Source organism: Melozone crissalis, unplaced genomic scaffold (assembly GCF_028551555.1).
Source record: "Melozone crissalis strain CALT ecotype California unplaced genomic scaffold, PUWL_Pcris_2 ptg000020l_1, whole genome shotgun sequence".
NCBI classification, from domain to species: Eukaryota; Metazoa; Chordata; class Aves; order Passeriformes; family Passerellidae; genus Melozone; species Melozone crissalis.
This window is the reverse complement of record NW_026535798.1, coordinates 255109-279849: the sequence shown is the minus strand read 5'-3', so window position 1 is coordinate 279849 and position 24741 is coordinate 255109. Positions and strand designations below refer to the sequence as shown.

Genomic DNA, 24741 nt, shown 5'->3' with positions numbered 1-24741 from the left:
GTGAACTTTTCCATTGGAAAAGCAGTCAACGATGAGGCATAGAAGTGAGGCAGGGAACCTTTGTGGTTTTCAGAGAGAGACAGGCTGTTCAGTGTCTTCATCTTGAGTCTGAGCTCTGCTGTGACTTGCTCATTCTTAAGCTGGAAGGAAAAGCCCTGTTGTCTTTGTCTACAACAGGAGTGTGCCCTGGATCTTCCTCCCAGCTTCAGTTCAATTCTTCAGGTCTTGCTTTTGTTTCTGAGTAGCTGAGGAGTGTTTCCATTTGCTTCTTATAGATGTGGTTTGAGTTGATGTCTTTCCCCTTTGAAGCAAGCTATGGATGGCTCTTCTCTTTCCTGCTGCTCTCCCTGTGTTCTGGTAATCTCCTTTTCCCCTGCACTGCCTTGCACAGGTCTGTGGTACATGGTTGGGTCCAGGTTTATTAAAGCCCTGTAGGTGTTCCTGTGCTCCTTCCAGCACAGGAGCTATCCTATGGCCACCTGCATGGACATGGTTTTCTTTGCTCCCTTTTACTGATGTGAGATCAGGATGTCATTTAGAGAGGTGTTTGAGTTCCTTTGGGATCAAAGGGCCTCTGGAAGTACAAAATCCTCATCATGTTCCACAAGGCTGGCTCTTGGAAGACCCCTTTAATTTCTCCCTCCAGATCCCCTGATTCCTTCCTTTTGTTGTTCCTCTGAGAGACTGACAATCTAGAGGCTGATGATCCTTTCTCTTACCACAGAACTAGAGAGGGGAGAGGGAGAACTAATTGTCCATGAATTTTGCAGGAGTTTTTTCCTCCTGTGTCAAAAGACTGGCATACCTTGCATGTACTGAGGCTGTGACTTGCCACCCTGTGATGGCTTCCATGTGGAGCCTGACCTGCTCTTTCCAGGTCAGACTCTCTCTTGTTACACTGCTGCAAGTCAGGAATATTCACTGGATAATGAACTTATGCAGAAGCACTTTAGAAAAAAAAATGTGGTCATTAGTTTGGTAAATGGAAATGGAATAAACCTGCTCTGATGTTTTGTTTGGGCGGTTGGAGTTTTGTTTTGTGAGTATTAAAGAGAAGAGCAACCTTAAAACATTGTGTCTTGGCAGGCTTTTAGTATCTCTCTCTGTGCCTTTCTCTGTCTCACTAATGCAACTTTGCCTACAGCTTCATGCATTAGCAATGCAAAGCAGATTTTGAAAGCCAAGGGAATCCAGGCTCTTCCAGATGAACACTGATTTAAAAGAGACAAAAATCTAGAAAAAATAAAGGTTGTTCAAGTGACATATGGTGTGACAGTGACCCTACTGTAAGGACAGATGTACAGAGCTAATGGTAATCCTACACCAGAGCCAGATAACATTCTGAGGTTAGGAAATCAAAGCCCCATGCTTTGGCTTAGCAGAGAATTAGCATGTGGAGCTCTGGAAACAGGGCAATTCAGTTCTTAGCCATGTTGCATTTGGGGCTTTCAGCTTTGGTAGCAGCAAGATCCTACCTCATCCTGTGCAGGAAAATCAGACCCACGTAGTTTGGCCAGGGAACAGAGTGCATTTAGTAAAGCTCGAGTGTTTAGATGGATCGGTGAAGAAGGTGTGTACTCCCTCTGATAATTAGTTCTGAGAAGTTCATGTCTCTTACTGCAGAAACAGCTCATTCACTGCTTCAGAGCTGTGGGGCTTTTAAACTGGGGAATAAGTGCTGACTTTCAGAGCAGAGGCAGCAGCAGTGGTACCCAAGGGATGTTTTGGAGCCTTTTCCCATGGGGACCCCAGGAGCTAACCTACAGCAAACCAAGCCTCAGGTGTGCTCAAGAGCCACCTGTGCTGACACAAGTTTGATATCCTTTAATGACAGAAGAGAATCCCAAGGCTTGGGGTGCAGCCGTGGCTCCCTTGAGCCCCTGGCCAGCAGAGTTTGGAGCAGCTTCAGGTGGCCAAGCACTGTGCAAAGACATGTTCTTCTTCTTCCAGGGAGGGGACTACACATGATGCCATTGTTTTATTTGCCAGAGGCTTGGCATTTACATAAATGCTGTGCCCCTGTTAAAAACAAAGTCATGATCAGTAGGGAAAACCAGGAATGTTCTGTGTTCTCTGGCAAAATACCTCTGTCTCCCTCAAGCCCACCTCTCTGCCCTACTTCTTGTGACTCCCCTCTCTTTCTTCTGGTTTTAAAATATATTTAGCAATGAGATCTTCCTTATTTGTATTCTCTGAAAACACAGGAAGTAGGTCATGTCTTCCAATACATTATATCAGCAGCAGTCACTGGAAAACAGAAATTAATAGGGTAGGACCATAATTTTTTGGTGCAGTTTTGGATGCCTTAGCAGCATTCAGTTAGGCTTTATTTTTAAAGTGGCAAAATGTTCCCAGTATCAACAAAAAAGATTATAGCACTGACTTTTTACCATGCTCATTCAATTTCTTTTTTATGTTTACTTTTGCTTTCCCTCAAACGAGGTATTTGGGTATAAGAGAAAAACACAAATTTAAAATGTCTAAAGGCAACACATGATTAAAAAGTTAAAAAATTTTTTCAGGCTTATTTTGGAAAGTGTCCTGACTCAGTTGCAGAAAATAGGCAAGGATTTATAGAATTTGTTGATGTTGTTCTTCAAATCCTATGCACATATTTTCTATCATTATTGTTCAGGAATGGGGACCTGTTGTGTTTTTTTCTATTTGCTATCAAATATTTTCTGTCATAGTATCTGGATCCAAGTACAAAATCTATGTTATGTTAAGCTGTATTCCAGTCACTACAAAGTTGAACTCCTTTATCTAATTAAAAGGCACGTCAGATTTTTTTAATACAATCTTTCTGAAAGATTTTTGGGCTTATTCATTACTTTAGAAGGAAGCTTAGGTGTTTAGTGTCATTTCTCTTTGCATTTTGCATTCAAATTAAAAAAAAAATTAATTGGCCTCTGTGCATATCTGTCTCTGCTTTTTTGTTGTATCATCTGCTTCTTGTTTTCCTCCTGCAAGCAGAGTTATATCCTCTTGCTTAGAATAATGTGTTATGGGGGAAAAGAGGAAACTGATTTAAGTACTTAAACCAAAAAACTTACACAATCCCCTCTTGTTTTTGCTGGTGTCCCTGGAAGCCAGAGCACAGTCAGTCATTCCTGCACACAGTCAATAGCAAATATTTTAAATCAAGGCTGTTCGCAGAGTATCCATGTTGGGTTTTGTTGCAAGTGATGGATCACTAATAGTTCAAAACTCAGAGACTGGGAGCTTCTTTTGTAAATGGAAGGGGATTATTTCATGCTGTTGAGTGTCCCTGCCAAAGTAGAAAAGTCTCTTAGGAGAGGTGGGGTTGTGTATCCAGGAGTTGCTTGCAATGTACAATTTCAGTAAAAACTGAAAACATACTTAGGAAAAATCAAACCAAGCAAACAAAATTTCAGCTCTGTGCTGCTGCTCTCAGATCAAGCCCCTGAAAAGGAAACACAACATAATACTCACCTGGCAAATGTGGCCTGATCAGGGTTTTGGCTTGTGAAATATGGCTTGGCTCAACAGCTAATAAAGTTGCTTGTAATACAGAGGGCTTGCTCAATAATGGTATTATGAAAATTCTTTTAATTGTTACACATAATTGCTCCTGAACTTCATGGTAATTCTATTTTGGAGTACTAAAACTTGAGTTAGTAGAATCATGAGCACCGAGCCGGTCTGCCTGTTCTTGTTCCATCCTCTTGACAGCAGGTGCAGTGTTTCAGTTCACCCAGCTGTGTTCTTCACATGCAAAGGGAAGTTTTCACAAAGGCAGCGATGCTCCCAAATCCCACAGAAACTGAGTGCAGTTATGTGATTGAGTCTCTAAGTCTCATTTCTTCTTTTAAAATTTCTCTCTGTATCTTTATCATTTTGGTTTCACTAGACAAGAATGCCCAAACGTCTTCCACAGTTGGTACATTTGATTAGAAACACTGACAGATAAATATAATCCCTGCTACCCTTACCATGTTCCTGCTTTCACAGGCATTAGCTGTTAGCCCTTAAGAACTGGGAAACAAAATGTAATAAATCTTCCATTTCACCTCTTTGTCGCCCTTTTTCTATCAGAGTGGCCCTAAAGGGGCTTTTGGTCCCCATGACACCTCTCCATAGCCTGTCAGGGATGATATAGCATTGGCATTTTGGGAAATCCCTGTAGTTCTGGGGACTTAACAATTTGGCTTAGGAATCACAGCCTCTTTACTTGAGTCACTGATCTTATTAGAGAAACCTCCTAGACACAGGGCTGCAGTTTTTTGGAGAGAGATGGACAGCCAGCTGCAGGACACAGGTTTTTCCTAGAGCCAATGAGCACCTCTTTGTCACTAGAGTAGAGCAGAAGACTCCAGAGTGGCAATGCTGTCTTGGCAAATGCCTTTTCCATTGCAGACTGAACTGCTCAGGGTCCCCCCAAAACAGGGCTTGTCAGCAACTCAGCCTTGGACATACTCAGATCTTATCCTGCTTCTGTGTACTTGCACTCCTCTTCCTTTAAACATCCCAGTGTTTCTCTGAGACCTTGAAAGGGCAAAGGAATGTACTGCTGATTCTCACTTTCTCTTGAATGATGCCCTTGAGTGGCCTCTGAGGGAGATAACACTTCCCAGGCTTATCACCTCTTTGGTATGGAAAACCCATTTTTTCCCCTCCGAGGGAGTGTCCTTGGGCCTCTTACCTCAAAGTTCAGGATAAGCTCTCTTTCTCTGACAAAATCACAGTGAGTGGAAAGAGACTGGGGCATTCACAGCTGGCACAGAAACCTTGTGAAATACAGAAGCTTCCTTGACTGTGGAGTAGCTGGGATGTCCAGAGTTCACCCATCTTGCAAGATGGCAAATGTTGCAGTACTCATCAAACTCCAGCAGAGAAAGGAGGGAAAGGAGGTGCCTTTTCCTTTTCCTGCCTCACCTGTGCACGTGCAGGGCCCGATACATCCCTAATGCACATCTCTGTAATTTCCAGAATTGTCTCACTTTAGGAGGTTTGATCCTGACTAGCTGGGAGTCTGAGAAACAGCAGAGAGCATATAAGGGGTGCAGACACAGAACTGCTTCCAGGCTCTCTGATTTGTGAGCTAGAATAACGTGTAACAATAGTTACCACTCCATAGCAAAATGTACTAAAATAGAAAGCTTCCTATTTGATTTTCTTTGAGCCACACCTCCACAAAATCCAGCCACCCACAAATGAAGCACCAACAGCTTCAGCTTGACACTTTTAAATATAGTAAAAAGCTCTTGAGAAGGCTTCCAGGACAGCATACATTTTTTGGGACATGTAGATCCATTTTTCTCTGTAAGAGGGAGAGGCGGTTCTGTGCAGCACGAACAGGAGTGGGGAGCAGCAATGGGAATTGGAGTGAATTTTCCCCCATCACTCTGGAGAGTGATCACTTTAGAGTTCCACCTTGTTAAATGGCTGGCTGGAATCATGCATGATTAATGGGCAAAATGAAAATTAGATTATGTGTCTTCACTCTTCCTGTGACCTCTACTTTCTCCTGTATCAACTTAAAGCAGCTGGGGGTGGGAGGGGAAGGGAAGGAAAAGAATTAAAATCCTGTATAAAAATCCAGAAGAGAAAGGGAGAAGGAAAGGAAAGGTGCAGGGCCCCTCTGCAAATTATATGCCAAGAATCATGGCTTCTGAAGTATGAATCCCACAGTGCTAAAGCTTGAGGAATTAAAACGTGGAAAAAATGCCAAATTTTCAGGCTGCCTGTCAGTAGCACCACATATGCCAATCACCCATGTGGAACTGCATCCTCTGGGAAATCTGGCTTCCCTGTGCACTGCACACAGGAGGTGACCTGTGGTTCAGACTCAGTCAAGCCATCGGAACAGATGCCTTCCCCTTTGTGGAAGAAAGTTTCAGTGTGTTGCCCATTTTTGGACTCCCGTTTGGACTATCCATTTGAAGACATGAGTCCTAGAGGCAGAGGGAAATCCCTGCTTGCCTGCAGGCGTGGGGCTCTCTGGCAGTTGTGACATCCTTCAGTGCTGTCTGTAATCAGAGCATAGATCTCTGCACTCACTCAGGGGCACCTCATGTGTGGAGGCACCAGCAGCCTGCTCTCTTTTCATGCCTCTCTCTGTAATATCAGAAAGCAAAGGTTTTCCTCACCACTTACAGACTGCTAGCACAGAACAAAATGCGTCTTGCTGTGCCCTCCACAACTTCATTCTTTGGAGGAAAAATGCACATATGAATCCTATATTCACTTGAAATAGCTAAAAGTCAGTGTGTTACATGATTTGCTACAGAGTCCATGGAGTGTGCTCCCAGGCACAGGGTGTGAGTCCTGGGATATCCTGTGCAGGGTCTGCAGTTGGACTCTATGATCCTTGTGTGTCCCTTCCAACTCAGGATATTCTATCATTTTGGGGATTTGATTCCTGATTTTTAAAAAGTTCAGGGTTGGCTGTTCTGTGATGGTCTTTTCATCTCCCTTGCATGAGAGTAACAAAAATGCTATAAGAAACTTCACCATTTCCTTTGGGATTGGCAGAGCTGGGCTTAACAGAGCTGGGATTTATAAAGCTGGGATTAACAGATCTGGGATTGACAGAGCTGGGATTGACAGAGCTGGGATTAACAGAGCTGGGATTGACAGAGCTGGGTTAACAGAGCTGGGATTAACAGAGCTGGGATTGACAGAGCTGGGATTGACAGGGCTGGGATTAACAGGGCTGGGATTAACAGAGCTGGGATTAACAGAGCTGGGATTTGGAGAACTGGGATTAACAGAGCTGGGATTAACAGAGCTGGGATTGACAGAGCTGGGATTAACACAGCTGGGATTAACAGAGCTGGGATTGACAGAGCTGGGATTGACAGAGCTGGGATTAACAGAGCTGGGATTAACAGAGCTGGGATTAACAGGGCTGGGATTAACAGAGCTGGGATTGACAGAGCTGGGATTAACAGAGCTGGGATTAACAGATCTGGGATTGACAGAGCTGGGATTAACAGAGCTGGGATTGACAGAGCTTGGATTGACAGAGCTGGGATTAACAGAGCTGGGATTGACAGAGCTGGGATTAACAGAGCTGGGATTAACAGAGCTGGGATTGACAGAGGTGGGATTAACAGAGCTGGGATTGACAGTTGGGATTGACAGAGCTGGGATTAACAGAGCTGGGATTAACAGAGCTGGGATTGACAGAGCTGGGATCAACAGAGCTGGGATTAACAGAGCCGGGATTTGGAGAACTGGGATTAACAGAGCTGGGATTAACAGAGCTGGGATTAACAGGGCTGGGATTGACAGAGCTGGGATTAACAGAGCTGGGATTAACAGAGCTGGGATTAAGAGCTGGGATTGACAGAGCTGGGATTAACAGAGCTGGTTTAACAGAGCTGGGATTGACAGAGCTGGGATTAACAGAGCTGGGATTGACAGAGCTGGGATTGACAGAGCTGGGATTAACAGAGCTGGGATTGACAGAGCTGGGATTGACAGAGCTGGGATTAACAGAGCTGGGATTAACAAAGCTGGGATTAACAGAGCTGGGATTGACAGAGCTGGGATTAACAGAGCTGGGATTAACAGAGCTGGGATTGACAGAGCTGGGATTAACACGGCTGGGATTGACAGAGCTGGGATTGACAGAGCTGGGATTAACAGAACTGGGATTAACAGAGCTGGGATTAACAGAGCTGGGATTGACAGGGCTGGGATTGACAGAGCTGGGATTAACAGAGCTGGGATTGACAGAGCTGGGATTGACAGTTGGGATTGACAGAGCTGGGATTAACAGAGCTGGGATTGACAGAGCTGGGATTAACAGAGCTGGGGTTAACAGAGCTGGCTTTAACACTGGCTCCGAACACTTTCTCCATGAATTCCCCCTTTGGGAACGTTTCCTTTGGCAATGTTCCCGTCTCTCCTTGCCTTTCCTTTAGGGAGATCCACGTGTCCACGGCCTGGCAGCGCTCGAGGGAGAGAAGGTGAGTGCTTCCAGAAGATTCTTGGAATGCTGGGGGATCCCTTGCTAAACTGGGGGATCCTGCCTGGCATTAAATCCCAACCCTAAATCCCTGCTGTGTCCTCATTGCCTTTCCTGGGTCCTCTGTCCCCAGGGGGAGTCAGGAGAGCCAGGACCCAAGGGACAGGTGAGTGATGGGGATTTGGGACCGAGGACACCCCAAAACTTGGGTGGATTTGTGGGATCCTGAGCTGGATCTTCCCTGCTGAGGTGCTGGGGGAATATTTTCCCTGGAAATGGGGCCCAGTGATCATGATCAGCCCTGGATTCAGGCTCAGCTCCTCCTTGGGGTTAAACCCTGGATTCAGGCTCGGTTCTGGGCTCAGCACCAGGTTCAGGCTCAGCCCTGTTTTGGGATCCAGTGCTGGATTCAGTCTCAGCCCCATTTTGGGATCCAGCCCTTGATTCAAGTTCAGCCCCAATTTTTGGGATCCAACCCTGGATTCAGCCCCAGCCCCAATTTCTGGGATCCAGGCCTTGATTCAGCTCCAGCCCCATATGGAATCCAGCCCCAATTTTTGGGATCCAGCCCCAATTTTTGGGATCCAGCCCCAATTTTTGGGATCCAATGCTGGATTCAGCCCCAGCCCCAATTTTTGAGATCCAGCCCTAGGTTCAGCCCTAGCCCAAATTTTTGGGATCCAACCCTGGATTCAGCTCCAGCCCATTTGGGATCCAGCCCCAGTTTTTGGGATCCAGCCCGTTTTTGGGATCCAGCCCTGGATTCAGCTCCAGCCCCATTTGGGATCCAGCCCACATTTTTGGGATCCAGCCCCAATTTTGGGATCCAGCCCGTTTTTGGGATCCAATGCTGGATTCAGCCCCAGCCCCAATTTTTGTGATTCAGCCCTGGATTCAGCTCCAGCCCCATTTGGGATCCAGCCCACATTTTTGGGATCCAGCCCCAATTTTTGGGATCCAGCCCGTTTTTGGGATCCAATGCTGGATTCAGCCCCAGCCCCAATTTTTGTGATTCAGCCCTGGATTCAGCTCCAGCCCCATTTGGGATCCAGCCCCAGTTTTTGAGATTCAGCCCTGGGTTCAGCCCCAGACCCAATTTTTGGGATCCAGCCCCAGTTTTTGGGATCCAGCCTGGGTTCACCCCCAGCCCGGTTTGGGACCCAGCCCTGCCCATGTTTTTTGGGACATTTTGGGCTCTCGGGGTGCAGCCCCCATGCTCAGCACAGCCTGAGCCCCTCATGCCCCTCTCTCTCCATCCCTCCTCAGCAAGGCATCCAGGGAGAGCTCAGCTTTCCCGGCCCCTCGGGGGATGCAGGAGCGCCGGGAATTCGGGGCTATCCCGGCCCGCCCGGCCCGCGGGGGCTGGTGGGGGAGCGCGGAGTGGCGGGAATGCCGGGCCCGAGGGGCACAGCCGTGAGTACCCTGATCCTACAAACCTCCTCATCCTCCCTGCTCGGCAGGAATTGCCTCTGCTTCCCACCCAGCTCCTCGGGGAACACGCTGCTGTTCCACTCAGGAGCTGGGATCCTGCTTTCCTGGGGAGGAATTCTGCCTTTCCCACTGTGTATGGCATCCAAAAACTGTCCCTGTATAAACCAGCCAGCAGCAGGGATTTAAAGGGTTGGGATTTTTCCCTAAAATCCTCATTTTGGACTCTAATGCCATGAGCACAGAGCAAGCTGAGCACTTGCCCTGGGACAGAACAGGGAAGAGCAGGGTGGGAAGGTGACCTGGGATGCAGGGAGGGGATGGAGATTGGGATTTGGGCTGGGAAGGGCTCTGGGAGGGGACAAAAGGAGTGAAATTCTCTTCCTGGCAGGGCCGGGACGCTGGGGACCAGCACATCGTGGACGTGGTGCTGAAGATGCTGCAAGGTGAGGGCGGAGCGGGGCCACCAGATCCCACGGATCCCATGGATCTCTTCCCATGGATCCCACCTCATGGATCCAGTGGATCCCATCCCGTGGATCCCATGTGGATCTCTTCCTATAGATCCCACCCTATGGATCCCATTGTTCCCATCCCATGGATCTCTTCCTATGGATCCCATCCCATGGATCCCACCCCATGGATCCTGTGGAATCCCCTCCCCATGGATCTCACCCTATGGATCCCATCCCATGGATCCCATGAATCCCATGGGTCCTGTCCCATGGATCTCTTCCTATGGATCCCATCCCAGGGACACCACCCCATGGATCCGGTGGAATCCCCTCCCCATGGATCTCATCCTATGGATCCCATGCCATGGATTCCATGGTTCCCATCCCATGGATCCCACCCCATGGATCCCATCCCATGGATCTCTTCCTATGGATCCCATCCCATGGTTCCCACTCCATGGATCCCACCCAGTGGATCCCATCCCATGGATCCTGTGGATCCTACCCCATGGTTCCCATCCTGTGGATCCCATCCCATGAATCCCATCCCATGGATTCCATGAATCCCACCCCATGAATCCCATGGTTCCCACCCCATGGATCCCACCCCATGGATCCCTTCCCATGGATCCCATCCTGTGGATCTCATGGTTCCCACCCCATGGATCCCACCCCGTGGATCCCATCCCGGCCCCTCTCTGCCCCACAGAGCAGCTGGCAGAGGTGGCCGTGAGCGCCAAGAGAGCTGCCCTGGGTGGGGTCGGGGCCATGGGACCTCTCGGTCCCCCCGGCCCCCCAGGGCCACCCGGTGATCAGGGACCCCACGGCCCCATGGGACCCCGAGGTGTCCCCGGAATCCTGGGAGCTGCCGGGCAGATCGGCAATGTCGGACCCAAAGGTGGGTGGTGGTGACATGGTGCCAGGTGCAAACCCTCCTGGGGTGGCACTGCCATGTTTGTCCCCATCCCTGATCACCCATCCAGGGTTGCCATGGAGTCCTTCCCTCCTTTTTGTACCCACAGGGAAGAGAGGAGAGAAGGGCGAGCGGGGAGAGGTTGGCCGTGGCCACCCGGGAATGCCAGGTCCTCCAGGGATCCCAGGTGAGACCAGGTGTCCCCAGGTGGCCTTTGTCACCTTGGGGTGATGAGCCCAGCGGTGGCCGGGGACCTTCTGATCCATCCCACAAAACCTGCACAGGTTCATCCCACAAAACCAGCCCAGGCTCATCCTGTAAATCCGCTCAGGTTTATTCCACAAAAATTGCCCAGGTTCATCCCGCAAAACCTTCTCAGGTTTATCCCACAAAATTTACACAGGTTCATCCCACAAAAACTGCCTAGGCTCATCCTGTAAATCTGCTCAAGTTTATTCCATAAAACCTGCCTGGGATCCTCCCACAAAATGGGCCCAAGTTCATCCCATAAAACCTGCACAAGCTCATCCCACAAAACCTCAATTCATCCCTATTTCTGAGAAAAATCCCTATTATTTCTGAGGAGAAAAATCTCTATTTTCCAGGGGAAAATCCCTATATCTGAGGGAAAAACCCTATTTCTGAGGGAAAAATCCCTATTATTTCTCAGGAAAAAAAAAAAAATCCCTATTATTTCTGAGGGGAAATCCATGATTCTGAGGGAAAAAAAATCCCTATTATTTCTCAGAGGAAAATCCCTATTATTTCTGAGGGAAAAACTCCTATTTCTGAGGGGAAAACCCCTATTTCTCAGATAAAACCCATCTCTCAGCTTGATTCTCAGCACCCCACCCATCCCACCCCGTTGCCTTTCCAGGTCTCCCGGGCATCCCCGGCCACGCTGTGGACGGCAAGGCGGGCGAGCGGGGCCTGCCGGGCTCCCCGGGCGAGGCGGGCCGGCCGGGGCTGCCGGGGCCCGCGGGCCTGCCCGGCTTCTGCGAGCCCGCCGCCTGCCTGGCAGCCTCGGCCTACGCGGCCGCCCGCCTCCCGGAGCCGGGCAGCGTCAAGGGCCCCTCGTTCTGAGCGATTCCCCGTGAAAATCCCTTCCCAAAGTGACCACAACACTGCACTCCCACAGGGAGAAGTTTCCGCGCTTTCCCGCTTCTGGTGTGAGGGTGGAGGCGGGGGAAAACGCAGCCTTAAATTGTTAATTTTGGGACCTGATTTTCTTTTACACAGTTCTGGCAGCATAAAAAAATCTTAGAGTGGGTATAAATTTTATTTAAATACGCTTTAGGGTTGCTCCGTTCTGAGCAATTTCCTAAGGAAAATCCCTTCCCAAAGTGACCACAACACTGCAATCCCACAAGGAGAAGCTGCCGCACTTTCCCGGTTCTGGTATGAGGGTGGACAGCAGAGAAAACACAGTCTTAAACTGTTAATTTTGGGACTTGATTTGTTTTACTCAGTTCTGGCAGCATAAATTCTATTTAACTATACTTTAGGGTTCCTCTGTGCTGCCCCTCATTCTGAGTAATTCCCTCATGAAAATCCCTTCCAAAAGTGACCAGAACACTGCGAGAAGTGGCCTCGCATTCCCGGTTCTGGCGTGAGGGTGGACAGAGGGAAAACACAGCCCTAAAATGTTAATTTTGGGAATAACCCCAAATTTGGGACCTAATTTTCTTTTACAGAGGTCTGGCAGCATAAAAAAAATCTTAGAGTGGGCATAAATTTTAGTTCATGGAGAGAAGCTTCCGCGCTTTCCCAGGAGAAGCGGCCGCGCTTTCCTGGTTCCTGTGGTGAGGGTGGACGCAGGGAAAACACGGCCCTAAAATGTTAATTTTGGGACCTGTTTTTTTTTTTTTTTTTTTACAGAGTTTTGGCAGCATACATTTTACTTAAATATACTTTAGGGTTCCTCTGTGCTGCCAGAATCTGTAAAGAGATCTTTATGTGAACCAGAATCAGGGCCTCTAATCCTGTTTCCATCCATGGGGTTTCAAATCTGCTCCCTGCAGCCTTTCCCCCCACCGCCAAAAAAAAAAAAGGAATAAATTTTATAATTCCCTGTGATGTTTGAAGGAGCTGATAAAAATTCCCTTTTTAGCCTTCCCTTTTCTTTTTTAAATTGGAATTTTTCAAGCCCCACCCCCAAAACCAAAATCATGGTTTGATTATTTAAGAGAATTCCCAGCTCCAACTTGGTCACTCCCAGAGCTGTAAATCTTTGTAAAATAGGGATATTTTATAATTGTGATGAGGATAACACTAACTTTTGGAAAAATGGACAATAAAACCGAGCTGGATTCTTAATAAGTGGAATGATTTGTGGATTTCTTTGGATTTAAGCAAGGCCGTGGTGCGGTGCAAAATTTTGAGGGTAGAAGTTGACATAAAATAACAGGATGGCTTCTGAGGTAGTATTGGAAACAGAAAAGTTTAAATAAAAGGTAAAATAACAAAGCTTTTTCAGAGAAAAACTGAGTTGGGGTAAGAGGTTTTTAGTCTTACTAAAACACTCCATAAAAGCAATTTTTTTCTTTGTTCTCTTCTTTATCTAGTGAATTATTTAGGTTAGGCTTTTTAGTCTCTGTCTAATTAGACAGCCCTAAGTTTAAAGTCTCAAAAGTTCTATAAAGTGTCTTTATTCCCATTGGAAAAAAATTCCCATTTTCCGACCCCTCTGAGAAATCCCGCTCCAGCTGTGCCACACATCTGGGCCACATCCCAGCTCTTCCTGCCTTTTCTCCCCACGAGAGGGAGCTGCCAACCCGTGGAATTGGCTCTTCCAGCCTGGGATATTCCCGAAAAACGCGGATTTCCTTCAGGAAGGGGCTGGAGCATCCCCCGGCACCGGGCTGAGGGGGGAAAAGGGGGAATTCCCTTCCTTTGACCCCTTCCCGCTTTTGGGACGGACATGGAAGGGATGGAAGGGGCTGGGAGCTGGATTTTGGTCCTGGAGCAGGGAAAACCACTTCCAGGTGGGATCAGGGCTGAGTTTATGTTCTGGAGCAGGAAAAAGCCACTTCCAGGAAGGATCAGGGGCTGGGTTTTGGTCCTGGAGCAGGGAAAAGTCACTTCCAGGTGGGATCAGGGGCTGAATTTGGGTCCTGGAGCAGGGAAGAGCAACTTCCAGTGGGATCAGGGCTGAATTCGGTTCCTGGAGCAGGAAAAAGCCACTTAAGGAGGGATCAGGGCCAAGTTTTGGTCCTGGGACTGGGAAAAGTCACTTCCAGGAAGGATCACGGGCTGAATTTTTGTCTTGGAACAGGGAAAAGACACTTCCAGGTGGGATTCGGGCTGGGTTTTGGTCCCGGAGCAGGGAAAAAACCACTTCAGGAGGGATCAGGGCCTGAGCAGGGAAAAGACACTTCCAGGTGGGAACAGGGCTGAGTTTTGGTCCTGGAACAGGGAAAAGCCACTTCCAGGTAGGATCAGGGGCTGGGTTTTGGTCCTGGAGCAGGAAAAAGCGACTTCCAGGTGGGATCAGGGCTGAGCAGGGAAAAGCCACTTCCCAGGACAGAGCAGGAAAAGCTCTGCTGTGCCTTTGGAGCATCCTGGGCATCCAGGAGTTTCCAGGAATCCTTGGGAGCTCCTCAGTCCCACACAGCACAGCCTGGGATGGGATGGGTGAGCTCCAGCACATCCAGGGACGCTGCTCCAGCTGATCCTGCACCTTCCAGAGGCAGCAGAGCTTCCCCGAAATCGCTGAGGGCAGCAGTGAGGGAGCTCTGCTTGGCAAGGAGCAGCTCTGACCTTCCTGATCCATCCTGGCAGGCGGCAGGAATCCGGAGCCTGGCAAAGCCGGCGTCTGGGAAGGCTAAAAAGCTCGGGAATTAATTAAAATTCCGGGAAGCAGCTGTCTGGAGCTCCTGCCTCTCTCTCTCCCACCTGCTCGTGCCTCATGGATTCTCCTGGGAGCCAGCCCAGTCCTTGTCACCTCAGCTGATCCCTGCTCCCAGACAGCCAAACCTCAAGATCCAAAGCCTGGCCAGGCAGGGCTTCTTTTCCAGGCAAAACCAGGTGGAATCTTTCCAAATTAATTCCAAGAGTTTTGAGAATCTGCTCCCTGGGAATAGAGGAGGAGGAGAGCAGCGTCCTGCCCGTCTTTGGTGGGATGGGAAAGGAAAAAGAGAAGAAGGGAAAGGGAATTGAGGATCATTTGGGATTGCACCAGTTCCTCCTCCAGACCTCCAGCAGGAGCTTTCTTTTGTTTCCCAGCTCCTTGGAAAGCTATGGGAAAAGAGGAAGAATTGGGATAAATGATAGCCTGGAATAATTAAATTAAATGGGCAGGGACACCTCCCACTATCCCAAGTTGTTCCAACCTGGCCTTGGACACTTCCAGGAATGTGGCAACCACAGCTCCCCTGAAATATCCATCCCAGCCCCTTCCCACCCTCCCAGCGAGGAATTTTTCCCCCAAATCCCATCCAAAGCATCCTTTTCCCCAAAAGGCACCATGTCCCCCTCGGTTATGCACCTGAAATCCCACCCCGGGACATTCCCGTGGCCATGAATAATTCAGGAATATCAGGAAAGTTTCGCGAAGCTGATGAGCCCAAATCACCTGGAGGAGGTGAAGATGAGCTAATCACCGTTTGTTCTCTCTCGATAGCTGATTAACTGCTAATTAGAATATTAAACAAGGGCTTAAATACGTAAATGAGCTTCTGAGGACAGAGTTCGTTATTGAGGGTGCCATAAAATTCCTGATTTTTATTCTTAGATTATTGTTTGATGGGTTTAATTTTTTTGCCTCCTAAAGAAAGGGTTTTGTTTTTAAAGTGTTTTGTTCTGCTGGAATGTTGTAGGATCTGGGATAAATTAATCCCAAACTCCATCAAAACACCAGGAAGGTGCTCCCAGGTCCACAAGGAGGATGCCCAAAGTTCAGGAAGCTTCTCCAAGAAAAAAGGGCAAATTTTGGATGCTCTGCCCAAAATAGCTCCAAGATTCGTGCAGGGTGAGAGGAGGGAACGAGGAGTCACAGGGAATTCACTTCCATCCATTTCCATGGAATTGGCTGCGGGAATGAGGCTGGAAAATCCTGAGAGCCCAAATTAAAGGTGGGGAAGAGCAGGATTGGCCCGGCAGTGACAGGAGGGGACAGAGGTGTCACACACAGGGGTGGCACCCAGGCAGAAAGCAGGGATGGAAAGCACCATGGAATTGTGATGGTAGGAAAAGATCTCCAGAATCATCAAATCCAACCTTCCCACATCCATCCTTCCATGGAGCCCACTGACAGGGATGCTGCTGATGGGATGAGGGCTTGGAAAATCCTTGGGGACGTGGCTGGAATGTTGGATCCCCTCCCTCTGCACCCAAACCTGACCCCAGATCCCATCCCAGGTATCCCTGCAGGACAATTCCTGCACAACCCTCCCTCTATGGGAAGCAGGGAACAGCTGCCTCCTCTCTGAAAATGAAATAATATTAATTAAGCCTCTTAATGAGGGTTTGTTGTGGCATTAATTAACCCCCAGGCCTTGGCAGAGGATGGGGGTTGGGGTTCTGCCCCAGCACTTCTGAAGAATTCCCAAAACCCCAATTCCCAAAACCCCAATTCCCAAAATCCCAATTCCCAAGATTCCTGTTGTGATTTTCCCTGCCTTGCCCTCAAATCCTGGCAGCTGTCCCTGCTCCGGTCACCTCCCCGGGCTGCCAAAATTTGGGATGTGATATCCTTAAACCTCTCTCTGCTGCCAACACCATTTTGTTCCCATCTGTTTTCCAAGGGTTTTTCCAAAGGAGCTCAGCCCAGCCCAGCCCAGCTTGGCAGCATCGTCCTGCCCTAAAACCATTCCTTGAGAGCAGCAGAGAATTCCAGAGGGGTTTGGGATGGAAGGGACCTTAAGGACCATCCTGCCATGGTTTTTCCATCCTGGCCTTGGACACTTCCCAAGTTGTGCTTGGGAATCCTTCATCCATCACGGGATCATGACATTCCTGTGAGGAATGAGCTGCTGGTTTGGGATGAAGCTGCTCCTGCTTGAAATCTCTCCATTCCCAGCAGAAGGAATGGCAGCACCAACGAGAAAATGGAGGGAAAAAAAATCCCAAATCCAGCAGGGAATGGATTTTTGGAGCCAGAACCTTCTGGCGTGGCAGTGCCAGCAGCAGGAGCTGCTTCCAGCAAGATTGGGAAATTCAGAGCTGGGATCAAGGGGCTGCATCCAGGTGCTCCAGCTCCTGACAGGTGGGAATGGTGCAGTTAATCCATGGATTTGTGTCCAATTCCAAGCGGTTTGGCTGCCCAGGGTGTGAATTCCCAAGAAGAATTGGGGTTTGGGATGGAAGGGACCGTAAGGACCATCCTGCCATGGATGCCGGGAAGTTCAGAGCTGGGATCAAGGGGCCGCATCCAGGTGCTCCAGCTCCTGGCAGGTGGGAGTGGTGCAGTTCATCCATGGATTTGTGTCCAATTCCAAGCGGTTTGGCCTTCCAGAGTGTGAATTCCCAAAAAGAATTGGGAATTTTGCTGATTGTGGCAGCTCCTCCCATCTGATCCCACATCCAGGGCAAAGCTACTCCAGGTTCAAGCAGCTCCATCAGCCTCACCCTGAGCTCTTTTTTTGTGCCTAAACACAGATTTTAAACAATTTTTCCCATTTTTTGCCAGATTTCCTGGCAGATTTCCAAAGGAACGCTCCAGGACAGCGCCTGCAATCCCAAAGCTGTCCCAAAGTGCCCAGTGCTGGCTCCAATGATGTTTTCCAGGCACTGAGAAGTGGTGAAAACAGGGAAAATCAATAGTTACAATCCCAGTGGCTCGGTTCTGCTGATGAGCCGTGTTCTCCCTGCTGAAAAAACGGGGAATTGCGAAGGAAAAGGGAAAAAATTGGGGAAAAAAAGGGAGAAAAAGGAGGAAAAAAAAGGGGGAAAAGGGGAGGGGGTAAGGGAAAAAAAAGGAGAAAAAAAAGGGGGGAAAAAGAGGAAAAAAAGGGGTAAAAAAAGGGGAATAAAGGGAAAAGGAGCACAGAACTCCCCTCTGTGCCATCTCCCTTTTAACCTCTTGTGTCCTGAATTCCCTTGGGAAGATCCAACCACGCCCTTCCAGTTTGGAAGGGGATTTTATCTGAATTTAATCACCCTTTAATGGGAGAGAGGCCAAGAATTCCCAAGGCTTCCCAAGGATTTGTTCCACAATCAGCTGGAATTGCCGCTGGAAAGGGCAAATGGAGCAATAATTCCTGGATTTAGAATTATTATTATTATCCCTAACACCCCTTTATCCCTCCATCCTCAGGCTGAGTTAAAGTGATCTTTCAAGTGACATTTAATTAAAGAGATATATAATTTATAGTTTATTTTATAAATCCCACGTGGGAGAAGGCAATGATTTCATCTTTTCCATCCCTCCTGCACTTCCACTCTCCTCATGGGGAGTTTCCCACTTGTTTTTACTGGAGCTTGGAATATTCCAGGCTGGCAGATGGAAGGAATTGGGATTCATTTTCAAAGAAGAAAATCCTAATTAAAAATATCTCCTGGATTTTTTTTTTTTTTTAATGAGACAACTCCTGCCATCAGGGCAAGGATCCTGCTGAGGAATCCCATGGGATATTCCTGAAGAAATCCTCAATTTCCCTGATGTTCCTTTCGTGTTTTTTCCCCCCAGAAGATTCCCAGTGGATGCTCCAGCTCCTTCCAGCTCTCCCACTTTTATTCCCCCCAAAAAATGCCCAGGGGATGCTCCAGCTCCTGTCCTGCTGCTTTCTCCATGGAATTTTTTTTCCTGGTGGAGGTTTTGCTGGTCTTTCCCTGGTTTTTCTCCCCAAAATATTCCCAAGTGGCAGCTCCAGCTCCTTCCAGTTTCTCTGCTGGTCTCTCCCTGTTTTTTCCCCCAAAAGATTCCCAGTGGCAGCTCCAGGTCTCCCATTTTCCCTGCTGGTCTCTCCCTCAATCAGCAGCCACTGGAAGATCCGGGAGATTTTTGGGATCTTTCCTTCCAGAGGGGTTGGGAAAGCTTTGGAAATCACCAAATCCCAGTTTTGGAGGAGATTCCAGGGCTGGAACTTGGTGGCAAAAGAAAAGCTTGGGAAATGAGGAATTTTCTCCTGAAGAACGCCCCCAAAAAAGCTGAGCCTGGGTTGGGGATTAAACCCCAAACACTGAGGGAAGCTTTGGGAATTGGAAGAAGGAAGAATACCCCAAATACAGAGGGAAATTTTGGGAATTGGAAGGAAGAATAATCCTGGAATGGTTTGGGTTGGAAGGAACCTTAAGGATGATCCAATTCCACCAAAATTCCATGGCCATGGACAGCTCCCAGCATCCCAGGCTGCTCCAAGCTTGAACACTCCCGGAATGGGGCAGCCCCAGCTCCTCTGGGAAGCTCCAAAAGCATTTGGATCCCCTTCCCTTCCCGTGAATCCATGGAAATCCAGCAGGATCCTTTCTGCTGCCCCAAAATCCCAAGGAACCCCATCCCAAAAAAGCTCAGCTCCCTCCTTGACCCTTGTTTTGGATAAACCGAGCCAAGGAGGGGACAAATCCAAGGATAAATCCAAGGATGAAGCGTCTGAAAAGCCAAATAAAAAGCAAGGGAGCATCAAATCCACACGGGAGCAGCCGCGGGACATCAAAGATCCTCCAGGGCCTTTTTCATCCCAAATTTCCTCGATCCCGACTTAATTCCTGCCAATCACCGGGCACGGAGAGAGAGGAGGCGTTAATTAAAACCTCATTAAGGCAAATTGGGGCTCCTTGAAAAGGAATGCGGGGGTTGGGAAGGGGGAAGGGTCCCGTTCTCCTTTCCCCTGGGATATCGCTGATAAAATCCCGCTGGAAAAGCCAAATCCATTCATCCAAATTCACCCAATCTGCTCGGATTTTCCCCTTTCCTGAAATCGTGATGTGCTGGAAAAGTCGGGAAACTCCATCCTTGCATGAATGGTGTGTGCACATCCTGAAAATCCCGGGATAAAACTTTTGGAATTCACACATACCTCAAAAAAACCCAACCAAAATCCCAAAAAAACGCTCAAAAAAAAAAACTCCACAAAAACCCCACCAAAACCCAAAAAAAACACCCCAAAAAACCCCACAAAAAACCAAACCAAACCAAACAAAACAAAAAAACCCAAAAAACAAAAAACCAAACCAAACCAAAAAACCCACACACACACAAAAAAGAAAAACCACCCAAAAAAACAAAACAAAAAACCCCAAAAGAAAGAAAAGGAAAAAAAAGCACCAGGGGGCTGTAAGAAAAAGCAATGCAAAAATCGAGATTTTTTATTATTTGGAAGTCCAAAATCGAAAATAGCTTTGAAATTCCGCAGGGAACGCTGGGAACACACGGAAAAGCCTCATATACAGAGACAGATAAATTAACTGGGAATTCTGCAGACAAGCCAGGGGCATGGAGAGATTCCATATGTACACTTTTATGGAAACCATTTATACACTTTATTACATTTACAAAAAAAAAGCTGATTTTTTTTCTCACTACTTTTTTTGTTCTTTTTTCCCTACGATAATGAAAAAAAAATTACATTTTGTTTTTTTAATTTATTTTTTAGCTGTACAAACTTTTAATTAATAAAAATATATCTCTGTACAAAAGAGGGATTTGAGCTTTTTTTGTAGTTTTTTATCATTTTTCTCATTTTTTCCCTTTTTTTTCTTCATTTTTTTTTCCTTTTTTCTTCATTTTTTCCCTTTTATTTTAGTTTTTTTTCCCTTTTTCCCATATTTTTTTTTTACCATATGCAAGTCCTCTGGGCACAAGGATGGAGAATGGCATGGAGCAGATCTCAGCCAGCTTGCAAAAAAATGGGATAAACCCCTTTTCCCACTTCCTTGGCTCCCTGGGCAAGAGCAGGAAAAGGGAATTCATGGATCCAAAGCAGCAAATTCCATTAAAGTCGAGCTCCCCCTTCTCCCTGCCTGGGTGATTTTAAATATTTTGGATTTATTTTGCACTCCTGATATGAATTTCTCCTGGATTTTCCATGGAATGAGTGGGAGCCAGGTGTGGGAGGATTCCCTGGGATTTGGACAAGAACCTGGATGGATCCAAGCTCTGCTTCCAGGGATTGTTGGAATTTTGGGGCCTGGAATTGGGATTGGGACGTGGCAGGGCAGGGGTTTGGGTTGGGCTCTGGGGTTTTTAGGGATAATTGAGCTTGGAAAAGATCAGGGATGGGCCAGGAGAGCCCAGTGGAGGCAGGGTGGGATCCAAGGATTCCAAGGGATTATCCCAGCCTGGTTCCAGCCCTGGGAGGATGGAAGGGGGACAAGGGAAGAAAGGAATATTCCTTTGGAGCCCCAATGGGATTGACACCATCCCAATCCATGAAATTTCATCCTGGGATCCTCCCCAAATCCATGTGGGAACATTTCCCTGACCCCTGCCCATGCTGGATCAGGGCTCAGGCTCCAACTCCCACTTCCCAGGGAGAAATCAGAGCACCTTGGTGGGATTTTTAGGAGAAGTGACATTTTTGGGAGGACAGGCGGCATTTTTTGGCAGTCTGGGAATTCTGCTCCCTGTGGGAGAGCCAGGAGTAACAAAAATAAAATACTGATGTATTTACACCCAGAAAATCAAGGATAACAAAAAAATATCCCAGATTATCCCAGGAAGAGCTTCAGGGAGGAGAAGATCCATGCTGGAACTGGAGCATGGATGGAAACCCCCATTCCAAAGGGCTCATCCTGATTTTCCTCAGAGCCTCCTGGACTCAGTGACCTGGGAATGGCACTTCTGCCTCCCCTGATCCTAAAGAAAGTGACTCCAAGCAAACTTTGGATCACAAAGATCCTTTGGAGTTTTTGCTCCCACAAAATCCCGAGAAACCTCAGTGCCCCAGGGAAATAAAGGGAGCAGCTCAGGATGGGAATTAAAACTCCTCTGGCATTGCCCTTTGGAGGATCAGTCTGGAAAGGGCAAAGGATTTGTGCAGCTTTTGGGGGAATTAGTGTGGAGTTCTTTTCAGAGAGGATTTTTGTCCCTTTGGATATTCCTGTCCCTTCAGGAATCGCCTGGCAGTGAATTCCTGATCAGGGATTTGGGCCCAGCTCAGATCAGGGGGAACATGGGGCAGGAAAAACCCAGCTGGGAATGCCCAAAGGAAAATCAAACACAGGGAAGAGGGGAAAAGCTTTTGGGAAGGTCCCATTTGGAAAACTCTTCCTGGGGTAGAAAATCCAATAAAGAAATAACCCAGAGACCCAAATGCAGAAACCCTAAATCCTCATCCTGTCCCATCCAGGTGTTATCCATAAATCCAACCAGGAATGCCCAAAGGAAAATCAAACACAGGGAAGAGGGGAAAAGCTTCCCAAGTTTTGCATTTGAAAACCCTTCCTCTGCTCCAGCCCTGGGGTAAAAATTCCAACCAAGAAATGACCCAGAAACCCCAAATCCTCATCTTGTCCCGTCCAGGTGTTTTCTGTAAATCCAGGAATGCCCAAAGGAAAACCAAACACAGGGAAGAGGGGAAAAGCTTCCCAAGGTTTGGAAAGCTCCCCTTTGAAAACCTTTCCTCTGCTCAAGCCCTGGGGTAGAAAATCCAACCAAAAAAATAACCCAGACACACAAATCCTCATCCTGTCCCATCCAGGTGTTTTCCACAGAATCCAGCACCTTGTGCACAACCTCTTTGTGGCCCAAGCTCTTCCCAAAGTTTGGGAAGCTGGGGAAAGCCTTCCGACCAGCAGGCCTTCCCGAGGTCTGGGAGCGGGGCCGGAGCAGAACCTTTGGCTTGGAGATCCAGCAGGATGGAGGTTGGAGGTGGATCCAGCAGCCCCTCGGGAATTCCGGGGAGGTGCAGCAGCTTCCCCGCGGCCTCGGCGGGGCGGGAGCAGGGAGGTGATGAATGGATGGTGAGGTGGGAACGTCATCCACACTGGACACCGGCCACGGGAATCTGGGGGAGCAAGGGGGTTGGTCATGGCACATGGGAATTCTGGGGAAGGGGCTTTGGTGTCCTAAAATTGGAGCATTCCAGATGGAATATTCCCTGCATTCCATGATCCCATGAGAACCCTTCCAACCCCACACATTCCATGATCCCAAACCCTTCCAACTCCCCATATTCCATGATCCCAAGAGAACCTTTCAACTCCCCACACACTCCATGATCCCAAACCCTTCCAGCTCCCCACACATTCCATGATCCCATAAGAACCCTTCCAGTTCCACACACTCCATGATCTCAAACCCTTCCAGCTCCTCACACACTCCATGATCCCATGAAAACCCTTCCAACTCCCCATGTTCCATGATCCCAAACCCTTCCAACTTCCCACATGCCACGATCCCATGAGAACCCTTCCAACTCTCCACACACTCCATGATCTGAAACCCTTCCAATTCCATGTATTCCATGATCCCAAACCCTTCCACCTCCCCACACACTCCATGATCCCAAGAGAACCCTTCCAATTCCCTGTACTCCACAATCCCATGAAAACCCTTCCAACTCCATGCATTCCATGATCCCAAACCCTTCCAACTCCACATTCCATGATCCCAAACCCTTCCAACTCCCCACAATCCATGATCCCATGGAACTCCACACATTCCATAATTCCAAACCAACTCACCACGTTCTACGATCCCATGAGAACCCTTCCAACACCACACACTCCATGATCCCAAACCCTTACAACTCCCCACACACTCCATGATCCCAAGAGAACCCTTCCACCTCTCCACATTCCACAATCCCATGAGAACCCTTCCAACACCACTCACTCCACAATCCCATGGAAACCCTTCCAACTCCACACATTCCATGATCCGATGAGAACCCTTCCAACTCCCCACACGCTCCATGATCCCAAACTCTTCCAACTCCCTGTACTCCATGATCCAACTCCCCACACTTCATGATCCCATGAGAACCCTTCCAAATCCCCACACTCCATGACCCCAAACCCTTCCAACTCCCCACAGATTCCATGACCCCAAACCCTTCCAGCTCCACATAATCCACAATCCCAAGAGAACCCTTCCAACTCCATGCATTCCATGATCCCATGAAGATTCCCACGAGAACCCTTCCAACTCCCCATGTTCCATGATACCAAGAGAACCCTTCCAACTCCCTGCACTCCATGATCCCAAACCCTTCCAGTTCCACACAATCCACGATCCTAAGAGAACCCTTCCAACTCCATGCGTTCCGTGATCCCAAACCCTTCCAGCTCCCCACACATTCCACGATCCCAAGAGAACCCTTCCAACTCCCCGCACTCCATGATCCCAAACCTTTCCAACTCCCTGCATTCCATGATCCCATGAAAACCCTTCCAGTTCCACTCACTCCATGACCCCAAACCCTTCCAACTCCCCACACATTCCATGATCCCATGAGAACCTTCCAACTCCCTGCACTTCATGATCCCATGAGAACCCTTCCAACACCCTACATATTCCATGATCCAAAACCCTTCCAACTCCCCGCACTCCATGATCCCCACACATTCCATGATCCGAAGAGAACCCTTCCAACTCCACACACTCCATGACCCCAAACCCTTCCAACTCCCCACACACTCCACAACCCCAACCCATTCCACCTCCCCACTCACTCCATGCTCCCAACCCCTTCCACCTCCCCTCATCCCAGGACCCCACAGCCCCCAGGGCCCACTGGTGACCGTGGGGTGGCCGTGTCCCACTCACCGCGCGGGGACGGCGCTATACGCCGTGCACACCGTGCTCACTGTGAACTCGGCCTCGCCTGCCATGATGTCTGAGGGCTGCAGGTTCCTGTCGTACATGGGGTTCTCAAAGGTGCCCCTCACGTTGGTGTTCTCGTGGCCGGCGTAGCCGTTGAATGGGACTTTGGGTCTCCTCCTGTGGCATCGGGGACAAAACCCACACAGGTGATGTCACTACACAACACGGAACACACAATGCACACACAGCGCTGCTTTCAAGATAAAAAAATTGAAAATTTATCTTCTGATTCTAAAATTTATAGGTTTCCAAAAGTGACAATGGGTTGGAGGGTGACAGTGCCACCTCTCCAATGACGCTGGAC

The 24741-nt window shown here is 48.4% G+C and overlaps 1 protein-coding gene and 1 pseudogene across 1 annotated transcript in view; one reads left to right on the top strand and one right to left on the bottom strand.

Annotated features, from left to right (window-relative positions):
- Positions 1-11815, top strand: part of LOC128937652 (mastermind-like protein 3) — a 29115-nt gene extending 17300 nt beyond the window's left edge. The window contains exons 3-9 of the mRNA XM_054277448.1: positions 7893-7937; positions 8070-8102; positions 9203-9349; positions 9756-9810; positions 10529-10717; positions 10842-10919; positions 11610-11815. Of these exons, the coding sequence (XP_054133423.1) occupies positions 7893-7937; positions 8070-8102; positions 9203-9349; positions 9756-9810; positions 10529-10717; positions 10842-10919; positions 11610-11815 (753 nt within the window). The remainder of the gene's footprint in view (positions 1-7892; positions 7938-8069; positions 8103-9202; positions 9350-9755; positions 9811-10528; positions 10718-10841; positions 10920-11609) is intronic.
- A 12561-nt stretch (positions 11816-24376) lies between these two features.
- The window catches only part of LOC128937651 (CUB and sushi domain-containing protein 2-like), a 139221-nt pseudogene continuing 138856 nt past the window's right edge, over positions 24377-24741 (bottom strand).